General features: G+C 53.1%; 2 protein-coding genes across 2 annotated transcripts; one reads left to right on the top strand and one right to left on the bottom strand.

Moving 5' to 3' along the window:
- Nucleotides 1-485: 485 nt before the first annotated feature.
- On the top strand, nt 486-11,265 carry CSUI_005555 (ribosome biogenesis protein). The gene is made up of 12 exons (XM_068065727.1): nt 486-2,052; nt 2,464-2,799; nt 3,663-3,961; nt 4,439-4,666; nt 5,092-5,203; nt 5,777-5,849; nt 6,265-6,405; nt 7,233-7,642; nt 8,533-8,711; nt 9,661-9,826; nt 10,282-10,402; nt 10,585-11,265. Exons 1-12 carry the CDS (start codon nt 1,121-1,123, stop codon nt 10,705-10,707), a joined length of 3,120 nt encoding a protein of 1,039 aa, XP_067922288.1. The 5' UTR covers nt 486-1,120; the 3' UTR covers nt 10,708-11,265.
- Nucleotides 11,266-12,487: 1,222 nt separating this feature from the next.
- On the bottom strand, nt 12,488-17,920 carry CSUI_005556 (uncharacterized protein; the record flags this gene model as incomplete). The annotated part of the gene is made up of 4 exons (XM_068065728.1): nt 12,488-15,034; nt 15,213-15,734; nt 16,384-16,970; nt 17,125-17,920. 4 exons carry the CDS (start codon nt 17,918-17,920, stop codon nt 12,488-12,490), a joined length of 4,452 nt encoding a protein of 1,483 aa, XP_067922289.1.
- Nucleotides 17,921-19,509: the final 1,589 nt, after the last annotated feature.

Raw genomic sequence — 19,509 nt, forward strand, 5'->3', positions numbered from 1 at the left:
CCGTTGACCAAGCACCTTCCACGAAAGTCCTTTTTTATACGCCTTACGTAGACTTCTCTTTGTTCCCTCCCCATGAAATTCTTCGGAAACAGAATGCGGCGGCTTTTCACCGCCCGTCGGGCACTGCTTTTCACCGCCCGTCGGGCACTGCTTTTCAGTCATCTGGTCTATCGGGAAAACGGCACACGCACAAGGAGTACCAGACTGTGCACGCCGTCGAGTGGCTGTTGCTTGAAGTACATTCCGAACGCTAGACGCTGCAAGCTCTGAAAAGACCGACTGAATATGTAGCAAAGTAGGTGGGCCGTCGTAGCCTGTAGCTTTCCGCCGAGGGCTGATGACCGGTATTCTGGCAGCACGTAATATAGTGTACTCGTGTTCCATCCTTGCATGCATGCATGCCGTCTGCATATTTGAACAAGCCAAGTCCCCCGGCCGGCTGGCTCGGGCCGCCCCACAGCTAACACGCACGCAACACAGAAAAAGGATCTTCCTGCATTATGTAAACCTACTCCGTCCTGCGTTTTTACCGCTAGGATCCTGCAACAATTCTTGACGGCGGCACATCCCGATGACAGAGCTGGTACTTGAAGGGTACCGGGCTCGCTTGCGTCGACGCGCCCTCGCGGGGCTTGCATCACAGACATTTACTGCAGTCAGCGATCGTCTTTTTCGCTTTCTATTTCTTCGCAAGCGGCACGCCTAACACTGTTCATCTGTGCCAGATCTTGTACTTGGGCTAGACGTTAGAATACCGTTCAGGACGTGGCAGGTACGGCGTCGACGTGTCGATGATTTAGGGCATGCGACCTCGGAATGCATGCAAATTCAGTTCTTCGTGCAGTGCGTTTCAACACATCGGTTCCATCCTCCTGTACGCAAAATCCCTGTATCAGGCTCAGAATTCCCATGAGTACTGTAGGTGGTCTCTCGCGGTTGTCTAGAGCGCTCCTTCTTTCTGGCTCTTCACTCGTGCAGTTGGCGCGCGCTACATTTCGTTCCGATGGGCCCAATGTGTGTACTGTACCGTAGCACTTGAGGTACACAACCCGGCCAGTTTCTTCGGTTTGGAGGGAGAATCCATGCTGTCTGGACACCGTGACAGCATTATCCCAACAAAATGACGCAGCATTCCCATCGACCTTCTTCGCTCAAGCAGCGAAACAAGAAGTTCAAGAAGAAAGTAGCCGCAGTAACATCTGCGGCTGCTCACAAGGAGGTCGAGAAGCGCAAGCTGGCCGCTCCTTTGATATCTGCGGCGCTTCGCCCTATCAACAAACACGGCCGAGCTTCCGTCACAAAACAGAAACGGGTTCGTCAACTCCAACAGCTGCAAGGTTTGAAGGTGTTTCTCAAGGGTGCAGCAGCATGCGGGCATGCGGCTTTACCCCCTCGGGTCGTTCTGATTGTATCGTTTGATGAACAGACGGATTCCCGTTATGTATTTTCTCTCCTGGCAAGTCAGCTTCGGAAAGATCTCCAGCTGGGGGACACTCATCCGAGTGCGAGGTATAATCCACTGGAGAACATCAACTTCACATCGGTCTCTGGTTCTGCTGCTTTAGATGGTCTATCTTCACAGACATTCCTCTTCCCTCTTCCACCATACGCCAGGTGCCCCACGCTGCCCTTGCGTCTTCAGCAGCGCGTCTTGCTTTTACCCGCACCACCAACAAGTGAACTTTTGCCACTATTGGATCTCTGCAAATGCGCAGATGTGCTACTTTGTCTCTTCTCTGGCGAGTGTACGTACACCAAGCCAGCTTTTGACGAATCTGGGTACCGCTTCCTCACCGCACTCAAAATGCAAGGGGTGCCTCTCGTCATCGGAGTCGGCTCGCCTACACTTCTCCGATCAGATGCGGTGGCCAGTACCCTCATCAGAAATGCTATCTCTCAAGATGAGATGAATGATATTTCTATGGATGATACCCCTGTGATCGCCACCAAACCCTCTGGCGGAGCGACTATGGGGAAGGTGGAGAAACGACAGGCAGCGGAGAGACTCAAGTTTCAACAAAGATATTTCCTCTCTGAGTTTGGTACGGATAGGTAAGGACTGTTCTTCCCTTCTATGTCTTGGACCGTAAGATACAATACCCACCTTACAAAGATGCTCTTGATCTTACTGAAGCAAGCGATGAGGCACCTATCTTGCAGTATCGGGCTGTCGAAGGCAGTTGACTCTATGAGTGGCTCCTCATTGTTCATATACGTGAACAAGAGACAGACAATCCACACCTACTAAGAAGAACTGTTTCCTTTTTCTCCATTATCTCCGTGAAATATCTCTGAGGTGCAGTCCTGTATATGTCGTCCCTCCCCTTCTCTCTCCAACCCGACTTGTCGGAACTCTGACGACCGTACATTTGTTTGCAATTTATCACCGATGAAGAAAGGTTCTCAGCAACCAGCCATTCCTCAAACTCGGTTTTGGCTATTGTTGCTGTTCTATTTACACAGGAAGTTCTGTAGTGTAGCATCTCCCATGGAGTGGCAGAAAGTCATTCGAGCAGTAGGCGGGGCCAATGTCCCTCCTGATGTTGCCTCAGGCACGGGGGGCGGAGGCGCCTCTGCCTTTTCTCCATCGGCCGGCGATCTTCAGTGGCGTCGAGGGAGGGGGTATGTGCTCGGCTTGGACTGGGAAATTGTACAGAAGAATGGACAGCCTCGTGTAGAGAGCTCAGGTGATCATCCTGTCACCGATGGCTCGCACAATGATATCGACAAAGACTCCGAGGCTGACGAGGCGTACCTTCAGGTGTACGGCTTTGTCCGAGGCGTTGGAATGACTTGTCGGTAGGGATTCTTTCCCATCCTATTTGTGTTGTCGTTGCTTTCCCGTACTTGGTCACGTGCATGAAGTTGTTTTGTGACGTGAGGACGGCACAGCGGTTCCAGCAGACTTCTCCCGAAGATGTACAAAGGATACTATGTGTCAGTAACGATTCTTTTCAACGCTTAGCCTGCCATATCAGCTTGGCTAAGAAGAGGGAGTTTGATGCGTACATACAGCTCTACCTCGTCTAAGGTGCATCTCGAACGGATGTAGCTCGTAGCCGGATGTAAATAGATGAGGTTCTACTGAGCTGGAGGAAGTGTCTGCTTTTTCACGTGGATACCGCTAGTGGGATCATGAGGGCTCAGCGAACAGGTCTATATCTAGAGTGTTATCTCACTGAAGGGGTGATCGTTTGTTTCTGGGAGCGCTGTATTTTCACTTGCTCATCTCTTAAAGAGGAAGCTCAGCTTTCTATCCAGCTTAACACAGCGACTGGCCTTACACACGGCACGAATAATCTCTAGCCTTGCCATTCAGTGTGAGTTGTCACTGGCAAGGATGTACACAATGAGTAGAGGAAAGGTCGGGCAGCGCCTCGTTTTTCCTGTTTTCTTCGTTTTTGTGTAGCGGCTCAATTCAGTGCAAAGGATCTTTGAGGGGGCTCGATATAGTCAAGACGGTCTTGGTGTAGGCACCTTCGCTATCTAGCTAGCATCGCGTGGCTTCATAGACAAAGCCCGTTGCGACCAGAAACTTGTCAAGACACTCGCCTCTTTGTTGGTTAGATGTCTATCTGCCTACCTATGCGTACATACATTGCGGTACTGTGCATACCTGAGTAGGCATCCAAACAACAGGTTCCCGTATCTCATGGCTTTAGATCCTTTTCTCTTTCTTATGTCAGCCTGCCAGTGCATGTAACCGGTGTGGGAGACTTCATTGCTGAAAAAGTTGAAGTGGTCTACGGAGACGAGGCAGCCGACAAGCGCCGGCAAAAAAGAAAGTTACGCCTGGGCGGGAGTGAAGGAGGAAGTAGCTGCGGCCCCGTTGAAGACTGTGATATGGATGGAGGGAATGTTGAGAGCCAACATACACAGCAAGAGGACCAGGAAGAAAATGAAGAGGCTTCCCAACTCCCGTGCTTAGATGAAGAGAACCTAACTGACACCTTGCGAGCAGGTATGGAGGCTCTTCACGCAGGCATGCATAGTGCATGTTCTAGTCTAGCTGCGTGACTCGTCACTGGTCTGCTCTCGCTGAAAAGCAAAGGATGGAACTTCTCCTTGTTGAGTGTTCTCTTGGACGATGCCTAGAGTATGGGGCGGCGATTGTTTTTCTCGATCCCTCACAAGGCAGGAGGGACTCATCCCGTGAACCCAAGTGTCGCTACACCACTGAGACATTGCTGTCATCTTCTATGCTTGCATCTCAACTAGAATGTATTCCCGTCTTGTGGCGAGCTAGGAACCCGGGGGTTCCTTGTGACTCTCTGTGCAGTTAGCTGGTTTCTGTTTCACTACGGTCCTGGGAAACTCTTGCACCAGAAAGCCGGTGCGCACTCCTGGACACGCAGCTTTATGCTTGGTTTCTCTGTTGACCTGAAAGAGAGGTCTTCTGGCTGTATCGCGTGCCAGGGCTGATTGTGTCGTTCTACAGAACTCCTCGCCTCTATGAGACCACTACAGCCCTTTGATCCTACCATTCTAGAACAGACCTGGCCCACTGAAGCAGAGCTTGCTGAAAGCGAACAGAAGAAAACGTTAGCGCGGAAATGTCGTCGAATCCGTGTCCCTAAGGATGTATCTGAGTATGAGCGAAGTTGGTATGAAGAGGAAGTTGATGATGAGGATGACGGTGCATCGGATAAGGAAGAAGATCAAGAAGGTAAGAGGTGTATCTCCTTTATTTCTTGCTTTGCTTTGAACTGCTGTCTGTAGCAGATGGTTCGCATATTCCGAGTAGTTGGTACGTACTCTCACTTTTAACATAAAGATGGCGTCTGCATTCAGCCTAATGGCGTGGCTACACGAAGAGCCTCTGTCCGAGCGTGTAGGCACATGCAGTGTTTGTCTGAGTCAGAGGCGTATCAGCACACGTACCTTGTGAATGAACTGCTAGGAACACTGTCGCTATCTTACTCCGACCGACGTTGAGTGGCTTTAGAGCAAATGCGCAATGAACTACGGGTGTTGATGGAAGACGGTTGTCCCCTCTCACCGTATGTCTTTTCTTCCCGAAGAGAAGGAAGGTCGCACGGGCCATGCCCTCGTGACTAGCTTGCTACTCGCTTTTCGTCTGTATTTCCGTAGAAGCGATGAAAGACGAAGAAGACGCGGCGGAGGGAGAGGAAGAAGAAGATGATCAATGGCAGTCCGACATGGGTATTGACGGATCTGCCGAGAAAGATATGGAACAAGCCAAGTAAGCTTCTCAAATTCATGCTACAGAAAAGGCAGATATGTCTAGCTGAAAAATCTCTTCTCCATTGCGAGATCAACGCCTCCAGGGTACGGGGTATACGACTCAGCCAACATACAGAGATGACTACTAGGTCGTTGAGGGCGGTGCCTTCTTGCCCCCGGAGTGGATGACAGGGTGGTTAACTGCGTGGGGGCTAATACGGTGGCTGTATGTAAACAGCCTCTACGCTCTCTGTACTCGGGGAAGAAACTGTGGGGGGGCGGTTCGTACACCAGGAAGGCAAGCCGGTCGAGCTGCTGGCCTCTACACATCAGATGCTTTCCTCGGCCAGCGCAAGTCATGGCAGCCGGGTTTTCTGAACGCCATTCGAGGAACAAGCGACGGTGTATTATCGACTTCTTCAGAGCGTCGCCATAGTAGCGCGATTAAGGTTGGCTTGGGGAACGTTCTGTCCTGTCAGCCCCGTCTTGCTTCTCTTTTCGTCATTAGCATACAGGTGTCCCTGTACTTCCAGGAGTTCTTCTGTGAAGCAACACCAGTGAGGGGAACTGCGCGGTGCTCTTGATGTTGCAGGGAAGACATGGCAAAGAAGCTCAACTTCACTATAGAACAGAGAGCTGCGGAAGATCTCCAGTTTCCTGATGAGGTGAGCGGTTTGTCTAGGCTGACTGTAGAAACTCCTTACAAGACTTTTGATTAGATGCGTCAACAGAAACGCCATTATAAGGAGAAGTAGAAGACAACCCTGTAGCTCGATCTACACCCTTATCAGGACAGGATCCTCTCATTTGCTTGTACAGTTCTTATCAGCCATCTGGTTGAGGTATCTAGTGCGGCAGTAGGAGTGTCGTAAGGACGTCAGGAGCTTTTATTCGCTGCTTCAGCTTGTTCATGTCTTCCTTACGCGGAAGTCATCCTCTCTAGGATATGTCTTCTCCCGGGTTTGAATATGAAATTGCATCTCTATTTCTCAACGCGGACACCAGATTTGTGTAAAGATGCGTTGAGCGAAGGCACTCTGCGGCTGACCACCTGGCAGACATGTTGAGCAACGTTTTCAGGTGGATACTCCATTAGATGTCGAAGCTCGGGTTCGATTCCAGAAGTATCGAGGACTTAAGAGTTTCCGAACATCCTTCTGGAATAAGGACGAAGACTTGCCTGTCGCCTACGCGCGTGTTGTCGACTTTGAGAGGTATAAGGTGAGGGAGACACCGTAGCGGCAGTGCTTATATGACAGGACTTCTATTTTAGCGTAGGACTAGCATGCATGCACGACGGGAAGGGCGTAAAAAATGACGTGTTCTGTTTGTGGGCCCCGTTTGGTTTTACATTCAATAGCGTCAGGGCCGCCTGCTATGTGCCGAGTGTCCCTTCTTGATGGCAGTCCTCGATTACACTTAATTGCTCAGGGTCTGTGACATCGGACGAAGCAAAGACACTATAGCCGCAAGCTTGCGTCCCTCTATCTCTGTATACTTGTATTGAACTTCATTCATACATCTGCGGAGGAGATCTTGTTCACGTCACACTTGTGTAGGGACAAGCAGGCAAGGGGATCGCCGGTGTGGGAATGGCGACTCATGACTACACAAGGTTTGCGCATGTGCACGAGCAATCTTTTCCATTCGCTGGACGTCGTTTGTCTGTCTCTTAAGGATCCTGGGTATGACTATCCTTTCGTCTTGATGTTAGCGAGCCAAACAACTTGTTGATAATGTTCAGACCGAGAAGGATGAGTCAGTTCCTGGAGACGGCAGCGCGATTCTCCTTAGAAGAGAACGTATTTTCGGCCGCGGAGTGATTGGCTCCTTTCCTTTTTTTTTCGCGGTTAACCGACAGAGATCGACACTGAAGTGAACTATCCTCTTCTTGTGAACCATCTGTCTTGATTCCGCGTGAGAGCTTAACCTCTAAAATGAGGAAGTGTTTATTGTCCTTTTTTTCTTTTGTCTGTATTAGAAGTGCTCGTTACAAGACCTGAATTTTCATTCTTCTCGATCGGCTATGTTTTCTTCCACATCCACAGGCGATGGCAAGCTACGCAAGGAATGAACTCCGACGACTGTGCAGCGCCAACGCATTTCAAGGCCGCTTCTGTCGAATCAGAATTCCCTTGCATTTCTGTCCTTCTGCCTCTACGGAAACGCAGCCTGCAGACCCTGAGGCTCCTCTGGAACGGTGCACGAAAGCACAGCTCCAAGAGATCATCAGCAAGATAAGGCAGGCGGCATCCTGTAGTGGCCGAAGTACTCCTGATACCGAACAATCAGAGGGGCTAACAGAGGGGAAAAGAGAGAAAGGATTTCTTGTTCTTTCAACACTTCTTCCGTATGAATCCGCCGTCTCCGTGTTGCATTTACAGCTCACGAGAGGAGGTAGTTATACTGCATCATTGAAAGGGAAAGAAGAGCTCATTTTCAACTGCGGATTTAGAAGGTACGGGTGTGAAAGGATATGCGGATCGAGGGGTGTCAGCATACGTCCTGAGACACCTTGCTAGGAAAGGTCACTTTACCTCCCGCTCCACGAGGCATATATAAGCAGCAGTATGTGCATGTGCGGAAGTGCAGCCCTATTGTTCCTACACGGGCTGCGACAGCGTACCCACGTATGTGAGCCGGTTCAGGCTCTCGGTTTTCCAGATTTCTCATCTACTTGCCGGCAAGCGGAGACACACGCACGCGGTGGAGAGGCGCCGTGTTGGTTTTAGCATTCTTCCGTGGCCCCGGATTATTTGCCTGTCGGTGACGGACTCACTGCGCCGCTGGCGTCCCCCCGGGGGGGCGACCGTTACTTCTTATTTGCTTCGGCTCACTCACCGGTGGACGAGTATGATTCACCCACCATCTTCTGTCTTCCCGGTAGATGAATAGTCTGTGTCCATGTCTTTGCTTTCTTCTCTCTCATTTCATTGTGGACTAGGCCGCTCCTCTGTAAATACGGCCAAGTGCACAGTGTGACGAGAGATTGCCGTTGTTTCTCGAACTAGGTGAAGTTGCTTCACGCCAGATCAGATACAGCCAGGGGTTGACGTAGTGTGGAGGGAACATCACAAAAAGCGAGAGAAGCCACCTGCCGAGTATAGAACTGTACGGAGTCGATCGTTCACTCGGCTGTTGGGATGAGGGCTAGAAAAAGGAAGATTGGCCTACTTCCGACGCCGCGGACAAGCGGGGCCGGTAAGCAGCACATGGAGAGTGATAGAGGCTGATATCCACTGTCAGTACATATCTCTGGTGAAATCAGACCCGAGTGTCCGTATCTCTTTATAGGCATTGCATCCACATTGAGAAATGTGTGTACCTGCTGCGTCAAAAAACTCGCAGGTTCGTTGGGCGCCCGATTTATAGCACCGATCGCGGCGCTGTGATGGGTAGAGGAAGCCATACGGACAAAGTGCAAATGCTTCGCTTTTTCCATCCGGGGACTTCCTGTGTCGCGTCTCTGTATGCGCCGACTCTCTTTCCCCCAGCCTCTGTTGTCGTCTACAAACGTACGAACACAGGTAAGAGTTCTCACTATGTGAGGGCACTTCTCTTCCAGACAGAACTTCTGTTGGAGTAGGACGACTGACTTTCCTGTACAGACAGCGATCCCAGAGAGACGTTGATCGACCCGAAGGGAAATGAATAGGAGAAATTGTTCACAGCTGAATTACCAAGGAAAGTATGAGAGGTTGCATGTAAGAAGAAAGACTGGAATGCTGAGAAGGAAGCACTCCGGCAAATACAGGAGGAGATTCTAGGACGAGAGGAGCTCTTAGTGTGGTGCATATGAGGAATGCAGCTGGGCAGACGGCGGGGAGGGCCTAAGACGAGGATGCGCTAAGAGTCATTAGTGGGACGCAAGGCAAAAACTAGTGCTCAAGCAGACGGAAACGGTATATAAATTGAGCTTACACAAACACTGAAAGAATCTCACACCTGTCCCATGTAGGAACTTCTTCACATGGTCATTCTTCTACATCCACGACGTTGGAAGACCACTCGGATGGTGCCCTCGTGTCAACGCACCGGGCTGGCCGCATCATGCATACTCAGCCGCGTTCGCCGGAACTTCCTTACGGCGGTCCAGGAAAAGAATGGAGAGATGTGTAGATCTGTTTGCGCGAGTTCTGTCTCCGAGATTTTTTGGTCGTTCTTTACAAGAGGAGCTGTCGCAAGCCCCGATAGAATGTATTGTGGTATTGTCAGTGTCTCTAACACTCCAAGCCAAGTTGTTTTCTTATCTTTGTCCCAAGTCTTGGCTTCCGTATCAATCTGCTTTCGATTCGTTGACGTCTTCTTCTCGGTCGCTTTACCCGCTTTAGACCGTTTTGATAAGAAAGGACCCCAGGAGCCTGGATTGTTTGTCCCTGGTGTATTCGTTTCTATGTACCGTCTCGCGGAGCGTGCACGTTTCCTTTGAAACCGGGTTGCTTGGCCTCTGCCATTTTGTTGTGTCTGTTTCTCCAGAGCAAGAGGTGCCGGGGAACTTGGAGCTCTGCGCTTGGGGAAGCGTTGTCAATAGCAACAGCAATCGCTTAATTATCAAGCGCATTGTCCTCACGGGATACCCTTTCAAAGTCCACCGGCGGAAAGCGGTTGTCCGGTTTATGTTCTTTAATCCCAAGGACATTAGGTGCGTCTTGTTTGCCGTAGATGGTGTGAGACTGAAAGGTAGATAGATATACACATACATGCATACGTACACACGTAGCAGGTACATCCTGTTTAGCCACCGTGCCGTCGCTCAGTCCAACTGGACACCAGCGTAGGTTTCTCTGTTGTTCGTCTGTCCCCGGCAGTAAGGCGTCGCGAAGTTTTTGCGATGAAAGCAACCAGGAGCACTCAGCGGGTGTATATAGAATGCTTCTTTAACTTTGCTTTTCTACGCCATCGGGCGAGTACTCACTCGGTGTGGGTCAGTCGGATGCGTTTACCCCAGGCTGTGAACGCCACCTACATACTTTCGAGATCACATGTCTTTCTCCCGGATCACCATGGGTCTTGTCGGACGGAGCGAGTGTGAGGAGTCCGCAGTTCGCACAGCCTTTCCTCCTTAACAGATGTTCGTTTCCAATGTTTTTTCTTCAGGTGGTTTTCGCCGGTTGAGCTCCACACTAAAAAGGGCCTACGAGGCAACATCATGCAGCCACTTGGTACTCACGGCTACATGAAGTGCAAGTTTAATCAACACATCAAACAGGATGACACGGTGAGTCTCTCTGCGGGACCGGCTCCGGGGTCTTCAGGATGGGGGTGCTGTGACAGAAACCAAAAGCTTTTCGAGAAATCGATGCTCTAGCAAACCACAAGAAGCGTCTTAGGGTGAATTTTGTGGTTGTTGCATCAACGGGCCTATGGCTCGTTCATTGTCTCTGGTCCTTTTGTCTCCAGGTCTGCATGTATCTCTACAAACGGGTTTTCCCTAAGTGGCACCCGCCGACCTGGGGTGGGGTCCCATCGCTTCTGCCCTCCGGCGAACTAGCACCCGCAGGATCCGAGGATCTCGAACGGTGAAGACAGGGTTCGGCTTTTGTGGACCCACCATCGTTTGGAGATCAGTCAGGAACCGTGGACAGTCCTTCATATGCGCGCCGTGGTATCAACACCAAGCGCTCTCCCTGCTGGACAAGAAGTGGCACTCGAAGACAACAACCCAGACCTGTGTGAGTTAGTGGCAGGCGCTTTGCGAACGACACTAGCCGACTCGAGACTGTTTGAAACTAGTATAGAGTGGACCGCATCAGCGACTGTCTCCGAAACCTAGAAAGCGGCTTATCCCGCCGGTGTCGTGTGAATGGCGTTAGCTGTTGCGCTGATCGAAGCGTACCCAGCTGGTTTTTGTCACAGCGCGCTCTAGGAATACAGCAAACTTGCTGGAGCTGTGCTCCTGTTCGGAGGTCTGTTCTCTCAACCACCCTAGCTTTCTATATTCGAACGAACTGAAGGGCTGCCTCCAGTTCTGGACCACGTTTCTCACGCAAGCTGAAAACTGCTCCAGCTGGAGGAACACATTGTTCGTCCTGAAAGCTGAGGCTCTTTATAGCTTGGGACGACTTTCGTCAACTTCATGGTACGGACTCCTTTCAGGAGCATGAGATTTTTTGTTCTGCTGATCAGTCCAAGACGAAAAATGATTTTCTTCTCGCTCGAGCAATGTAGTCATCCGAAACATAGGAGTAGCGGAATCGCATACCCGGGAGTGCGCACATCTGGACAGGACGCGTCGCCGTGGCACTCATCTGGAGAGGTGGAAGGGCGATCGTCTAGAGTGCTGTGTGAGGCCTATAAAGTAGTATCTAGTACTGAATTGCGCATCTGTCGTCACGGCTACCCGCAGCACCTCTCTTCAATTTCAGGGCTGGCCACGTGTGAAAGCAGATACGCAAAAGAAGGGCGCTGCCTCTTCGCACACGAGCACTCGCTCTTGTCGGTGTCTCATCCTCCAGTAGCCCCGGCTTTCCTTTTGGAAAGGGCACTTTCGCACGCCGCACAGTGCACGACTACATGTCCATGGCGCCCCATACCTATGCCGCCTCCGCCGGTTGCGGCGTCTTGTGCGCGTACTCAGTCATAGTAATCCGTGCATGACACCACACGCGCAACCTAGCAGTCGCAGGAGGCTTCCTTTGTGTAACTTCGTCAACGAGCCGTGTACGATTTCAAAGAAGCTGACCATCTAAGCGCGCTCGATCCTGGGTCCTGGGTTGAGTGTCATCAACGAGGTAGCGTCAGCAGTTGCGGGTTCCGTACCTGCCTCAGTTGGTGTGTGAAGCGGAACCGCCCCAGTGAGTCGAAAACCTTTGGTCACGAAACTATATGCTACACTGGGTATAGTGGCTACGGGGCAGATGTGGTCCTTGCCGCCCTCGCCCGAGGAAAACTCCTTGCACTAGACCCAGCACAGTATTCTGGGCGGCGGGCAGGGGGCAGAGGTGTTGTGAAGTCTTCCGGGCATGATGTGAAGACCGACACATCCAGGAGTCGGCGCCATCGGGTTTGCCAAACAGCACTATGGGTGTCGAGCTCCAGTCAACGTCTGGTAGCCAGACCAGCCCGCTGAGCCCTCACGCAACTAAGGGCAGACAGTCCGCGATGTCCCTGCAGCTGGAGGGCACTGAAGGACGCCAGTATACTGGGTGAGCTACCACGTCGACCGTGAGCCCGCATGAGCAAAAGGCAGCCACGTACGCGGACTGCGTCTGCAGATGCATGTATGTACGTATGTATGCATGTATATGTATGTTGTCTCTATATATATATATACACCGCGAAGAAAAGTCAAGAGTGTGTCTCTTTACTGTTTCTTCTTTTTCTTATTTGCATTGTTTGGAGCTGGTCCGGTGTTTGGCCGAGAAAGATCTGGAGGAGTGGTTCCCCCAAAATCACCGCGTGATGGGGGAGGTTCCTGTGTCCCTGTGTTGCCAGAAGAATCTCTATCTTTGCCTGGCTGCCTTTCACTGTCATTGCCTGCTAGAGGTTCTTTCTCAGCGTCTTGCGCTCCTCCTTCATCTTCTTGCTGGTTTTTGTCGTTTGTTCGACTATCCTGAGCTTTCTCTTCCTCTTTGGACTGGGTGTGGCCTGCCTGAGGTTCTCCTTTGGTCGTGGGGGCGAAACTTATCCTCCTCTTACTAAAACGAGTGCCGAGTCGAGCTGCTCCCTTGAGAATGCTCCACCTTTTGGGTTTCTTGTCATCCTTCTTCTTTTTCTTCTGTTCACTCTCGTCCTGGAGCGGCCCGTCGAGCGCGTTTGCCACAGCTGCTGCCACACGCTCACCCGGAGCCAACGGCAGATTGGCGTCAGCCTCCCAGGAGAGTCTGGCTTTGAACCTGTCTTCCATCGTGAGAGGCTGTCCTACCCTACGAAGCCGCTCCGCATTCGCTTTGCGGTCCCAGAATAGTCCCATTAGTTGGCGCGCTGGACGGTCAGCCCCAGGTCCTGGTATGCCATCTGCAGGGTGTGCTTCTAGCGAAGGAGCCGGCGGCGCAACACCTAACACCATGTTCGGAGGCCGCGGCGCGAGGCTGAGGCACCTACGGAGCACCCCCGGGCTTGCCCGCTCCGGAACGAAACGTAGGAAGTCGCACGTCGCAGCAACAGGCGGTGAGACAGGTTCATCAGGAGAGCTCCAGACGCTTCGCGCGTCATCTTCCGCGCAGAAGGTAGGTGCGTTCAGATTGTTATTTTCGCGGATAGCGAGAAACCGGCCACGAAGGGCATGAGGGAGTCTATCCAAATTCACGCCAGGATCCACTGATCCCCTCCCTTCCACCCTGCTACAACAGGACTGGTGGGAATGGTGACAGCAATCCGACAATCCGGCTGCCCGCAAGTCTTGTAATCGTCTTCTGGACGACCCTGCTGAAGATACTCGCAAGGCCAGCGAGGCCGTACTATTGCCCAATGCATGTGAGTAGTCTGTGGAAATGGAAAGGTCGTACATCTCTGAGGGCACTTCGTCACTGTCGTCTCCACCCTTAATATGACAGTACGACGAAGCGCAGGAGGGAGAGGAAGAACACGAGGAATAGCAAGAAGACTGCCTGAGAGTTGTCTGGTAGCTTTCGGTTTTCAGAGACCGAGCAAAGCTGTCAATCACCTCGTTGACTCGGTAGAATCGCGAGCGGGCTTTTCCTCCTCCCAGTTCCTCCTCCTCTTCCCTTCTCCCATCCGTGCTGCGACTATTTGCAGTCCTAGGTCTCGCACTTCGTCTGCTTCCTTGACGGCCCATGCGGTCTTCTCCACGCCTCCTCATTGCCGGGAGAGGGGGGCTCCGGGTTAATTGTTTGTCGAGCCCTGCTGCTATCTCTTGCTGCTTTTCTTCTCCTTCATCTGGTGCGCCTTCCAGTTTGACAGAGAGCTCACTCCGCCCCCTACTTGTTCGCCCACCACTCTGTGTTCCATTTTCCGGCCTGGAGCCTCCATCTGCGTCTTCGGAATTTTCCGACCGGGAAGGCTCCCCTTTCTGCATCTGATCCTGCCGCTCACCTTGTTTCAGCAACCGCGCAATGACGGTGGCGAGCTGCCCCGGAGTGGGGCAGCTAGGCAGCGAGCCGATACCAGAGCTTTTTTCTTGGATTTCGTCGTCTCCTTTGCTCCCTGACCCGGAAGAGTCTAATTCAGTAGAAAGAGTAAGTAGGACTTTTGCTACTGCTTCCCGCTCGTTCTCTGGAATTCCACACGACCGGACGAATGTAGGGAGCAGCTGGAGAAGTGGGGCAGGTAAGAAAGATGCACCAGCAGCTGTACTTCCACTCCTCGAGCCTCCAGCGTTCCTGTCTCCCGCAAGGAGGGTTAAAAGTGTCCGGCTAAGCTCCTCCTGCTGCAGCCGCTGCTGCAGCTGTACCAGCTGCTGTTGCAGCTGCATACTTCTTAGTTCTTCTTGCTGCCGTTTGATTTCCGCTCTGACCGCCTCAAGGTTCGAACCCACGAACTCACGAGCTGTTGCTTCCGAAGCTCCTGCATCTGCTTGACTGCCGCTGCCCAGGGCTGCACATCTCGTAGAGGGAGACCCGCACGCCATAGACATGGAATGACAAGGCGAACAGTGACCGCAGGTGTGGGCAGAATGGCAACAGTACGTTGGGCCGCACAATCCCGTCGCACTACGACAGCTCTCCGCGCGTTGGCTCGTGCAATTTTGGAGTCCCGGTGTTGGTTGACAGCCGGGATTGTCCCTCGGATTGCGATCTAACGGACTATCCCTTGGACCATTCAGGTCATGCGGGGGAGGAGTTAGGGCCACTGTGCTGGCCGCTGACGCTGAAGGATAGGGAAGTCCGTCCGAAGTCTTCGGTGCAGGCGGATCCACGGAGAACGGACGAAGAGACGCTCGTACAGCTTCCTGCGGAAAGCCCAAACTCAAGGAAAGTTGTACAACAACACGTCCTCTATAGGCGGCAAACCAAGTGAACTACCGCAGTTTTCGCGGAACTCTGAGGAGCCTGCCCGTTTGAATCACTTGTCCTGGCTGCGGTACGTGCGCGCTACGACGTGGAGCAACACTTCGGTTTCTCACTTACACTATCTTCTTCAAGGATTTTTAACACACTTTTGCGGCCGCGCATTGTGCGCCTCTCGCGCTCGAAGGCCTCGTCCATAAGCCGTCGTTCCTCTGCCTGCTCGAGCAATCTCTGCTGTCTCTCCTTCTCCTTCCTCTCCTCTTTCTCCTTGATCTGTCTGTCCAGAGCCAGCTGGTAAAGCTGTTTGGTGCTGGCTGCTCGCACCCCGGACTGCAAATCCCTGTCGAGCCAGGGTGGCGCCGGGGTATTTTTCCGGGCTCCATCAGGCGCCCCAGATTCTGCAGCCGCGTTTGAGAGTCGCTGTTGCACGTCCTCATTGCTAGAGCTCCTCTCCCTGGCCTCAGCTGGCTTGGCGGCGGCGGAATCCTCGGCGCTACCGCTCCACACGTCATCAGCAGCGTGTGAGAGACCGCCGAGAGCATCGCAAGGGACACGTGTGACCGCTGTAACTCCTCTCTGCAAACTCGCATGAGGGTGGCCCAGTCGGCGAGCCTCCGGCCGGCCGCACTTGAGTTCGTCCAGCTGAGCGAAAGCAAAAAGCACCAGATGTAGCCATCCGCAGGCATCGCTACGTCTGTATGGAAACCCCACTGCTGCGGGGCTCTTCGCGCGGGCAAGATTCCCACGAAAGCGTGTTGCAGAGGAGCTAGCCTGTTCGCATAGTATAAAGAATGAGCGTAGGAACTTATCTGACTTGGACAGCGGTTAGTGTGTGCGGCAGCTAACACTGGCTGGACAAGCAAGAAGTGACCTCCCTGCAGCTGCCTGCAAACCGACGCCCCCGCATAGCGCGTACGCGTAGCCATGTCACTAACTGAACTGGAAACCTCGGGACCGCGGTGACGGCTCGTAGCCACTCTGTGGTCAGACAGAAAGCCCAATTGGTATTACATAACGAACCTAGAACGTGTTGCACACAGCGACTCTGTGCAGCCTGATTGCGTCCCCGAGTTCGTCAGGTTGAAGCCAGCAATGCGCCAGCAGTGACTGGCACTTGCATCACCGCAGTGAGCGTCGGCAGCGTAAGTGCTCCTGAGTAAGTCGAAAGGATGCAATAGACTGCCCTCCCGGAGAAGGAAGGCCGTTGCTCCTTTCGTGTTTCTTCTTTTAACAAGTCCAACTGGATCGCTGGCTGAACGGGGGGCTGTCTCCGCCACGCCACACCTAAGACGTCAATTTGGGACAGCACCTCCATCTGACGGACGACTTCCAGTCTCCTTCTTTCTTCTTTCGCTTCTTTTTCCTTTTCGATTTCCTGCGCCAGCTTCTTGAGTTCGACTTGTTTCTTAAGGAACTCGCCATACTCCCTCCGCTGCCTCAGACGTTCCTCAGCTGCTTCTCTATTTCTTTTCTCGATGTCGTCATCGTTCTTCCAGTCTCTTCCGAGTTCTGGTCCGTCCGGATGCTCGCCCCCTTCGTTCTTCGGGGGGAAGGCGCTGCCTGGGCCGCGCTTCAAACTGTTAGAACCCGGCTGAACGGGGCCACCGGACGCCCCGGATCCTGGGGCATCTGGCAGCACTGTTACTCCGAGTTCCTCTGCCTTCTGGGCACGTTCCCTTTCTTTTCTTGAAGCGATTTGCACCTTCAAGAACTCTCTATATTCGCGCTTTTCTTGCGCTTTCGTGTCTTCTGATCTTGGAAAGCCCCGACCGCGTGCCCAAACCCCCGTTTCCGGGGCAGGAGCAGCAGACGGCTGGACAGAATGTAGCAGGCGGCCACCAGGCGCTTCCTGTTCCTCCAGCGTAAGACCGCTGCCTTCTGAGCGGATTACGCAACAGTGTTCGGTGACCAACTGGAGATGGTGAAGCAGAATAAAGAATGCTGGCACGTGTTGAGGAATCATACGGCCGGTCACCAACACTTTCATTGCGTGTCCGTCAGTGTCCACAGACATCGGACTCAAGTGGCTTACCTGTTGTGTAGCTGGAGGGTTTCCCGACACACGTACTGGCCGGGTAAATCTGCGGATGCGTGTCGCTGCTTGCTACTTGATTTTCGAGCGTCCCGTTAGGCGAACTCGTCTCCTCGTCTGACGTTCTCGCCCTACCCGGCCCGTATTGTCCCTCCGCCGGCCCACAAGGCCCTCTAGGCTGGTCTAACGTTCGAGACGGCAAAACCGGAGCCGCAGCGGGGTGCCAGGGACACGGCACGAGCCCGTAGGCGGACTGCAGCGGTCCAACCATCGTTTGTGCCGGATGAAGGAACTGTGGCGCGTATGGAGAGGCAACAGCCGGTCCAGTGCCGGAAGTATAGCACAAGGGCGGCATGGGTCCCAAAGCTGAGCACGGCAAGAAAGAGCAAAGGTGGTTGAGGGCTGAGGGTGCAACGGTACAGCCACCAGTGAAGCCGGACGGGCAGGCTGGCATTGCACCCGGGCCTGGTGTGACGGCGGTCTGTGGGAAAGTGGGATTCAGAAAGGGTGCGCTTAGGCTAGATGGACGCGCAACCGTAGGAGCGAACGTGGCAGCCCGGGAAGCGAACTGATTGGCATCTTCTCGGCCGCTGTATGCCTGATGAGAAGAGGAAAGGATAGGACCGGGAAGACGGCTTTGTCGTTCCATTTTTTCAAGCATCTGGCGCCGACGAGATGTTTCCATCTGCAACCGCAGGAACTCTCCGTACTGCTTTTTCAACAGCGCGTTGTCAGCTGCAGCGACTGGCTGCTCCACTGGGCTGACAGCATCCGGGCGGACAAAAGCTGTGCTCATGGTGGCAACGAGAACTTGAGAACCCAGCTTTGCTGTCTGCTAGTGCTACAGACTCCGAGATTATAGGACCGCGTATGCGGCAGAACCGTGTTGATTAAGTCCAGGTAGCTTCAGCAGGTGAAAATGGAGGAGTTGCTGGTTAGTGGGGAACGGGATTCAACCACCCGGGAACCCACTTGGGAGAGGATTCGCAGCAGAGGCGATGGTCTCGGAAGTCTAGCGGTTAGATTCGAAACGACGTAGGCATAGTAACAGGCCTCCAATGCCTGACAGCCATACAAACCGGGCTCCAAACTGGCACCAGTCCTACCAGTTGTCGATCTGTGGGTTCGTCAGGTTTCGTGCGGACACCACTCGACAAGGCTGTAAGGCTCTGGAGAACAGTGGGGCGCTTTTCTGGTTGTCTATATCTTTATGCCTCTCCTCGTGCCTAACGATCCTCCATTCGTCTGATGAAGCTCTGAAAGACCATTCGAAAGCTTATGTGGGAGCGATAGCTGTGTTACTCGACACCCTAGTCACCACCAGACCAAGTCAATCAGCAGGGCGACACGCTCAAGTCGCCTGACTAAGCGCGGTGCACGTCGCGGGACACCGTGGATGAAGCGCCGGCTGTCGCCCGGCATACCATGAATACAAGCACTTCCCCTTGTCGGACTGTGTGAACGAGGTAGAGCCGCTCGTAGATCGTGCCACGCTCGCAACAAAGCAGCCGACGGCTGAGGAAGACAAGTGTTTCATTCCAAACTGAATGCGTAACCGAGCGAAGGCGCACTCGGACAGAGTACTGCGCTACCGAGGGGAAATTCTACTGGGGTCTGTAAGCCCGGTATTTTGTTGAAAGGCGACGATCCAAGCGATAAGAGCAAAATGAGCAGCAACTATCCAGACTCAGCGATGAATTATCGCCTCAGCCGGCCAAAGAGAACAAGAGTAAAGGCCGATCAACGACAAGTGCAGCAACACCAAGCTCATGAGGGCTTTCTTGGCTCCTGCGATTGTCCGGCCCGTCTCTGCTTCCCAGCACTTTGGATTCGTCCGCTTGTTCATGCATCTCGGGAGAGGGCAGCAGGGCTTCTCAGTCCCATGCTCATTTGACAGATTCCAACAGCACCCTCCTAGCGACCTGCTCAGATCAGCCATACCAGTAGCGACGGCTGCCCTATTCAAATCCGGACTCACACTGTCGCATGCAGCCCACTTCTGCACGCACGCAGCCCGGTGGGCCCTCGGCGGTAACGGTCGACAGGGACGCCTTAATGATTTCGCGGCTCGTCCTTGGGAATACACCAGAACTTGGCCGGTCGAGATCAGTACGTATTACAACACGGCGTGGTGCTCCCGGAGCCCCACTCTGCCTTCCAGACGGGACGGAAGCTGCGAGATCCACAAATTTTCCGTGTGAAAACGAACAGGTAACTGTCCTTTTTCCCGCAGAAACATTACGAAGGGAGGGTCACCCTCGAGTACAGAAACTGGATCAGCGAAGTTCATCAGCGCGCATAGAATGGTGCGTTTCACCAGCTATTTTTTCCCGGAAGGAGTGCCTCTCCCGTTGAAAAGTTGGGTGTATCGGTGATTCTGCCCGC

This window comes from Cystoisospora suis (assembly GCF_002600585.1).
Source record: "Cystoisospora suis strain Wien I chromosome Unknown contig_2677, whole genome shotgun sequence".
Lineage (NCBI taxonomy): Eukaryota > Apicomplexa > Conoidasida > Eucoccidiorida > Sarcocystidae > Cystoisospora > Cystoisospora suis.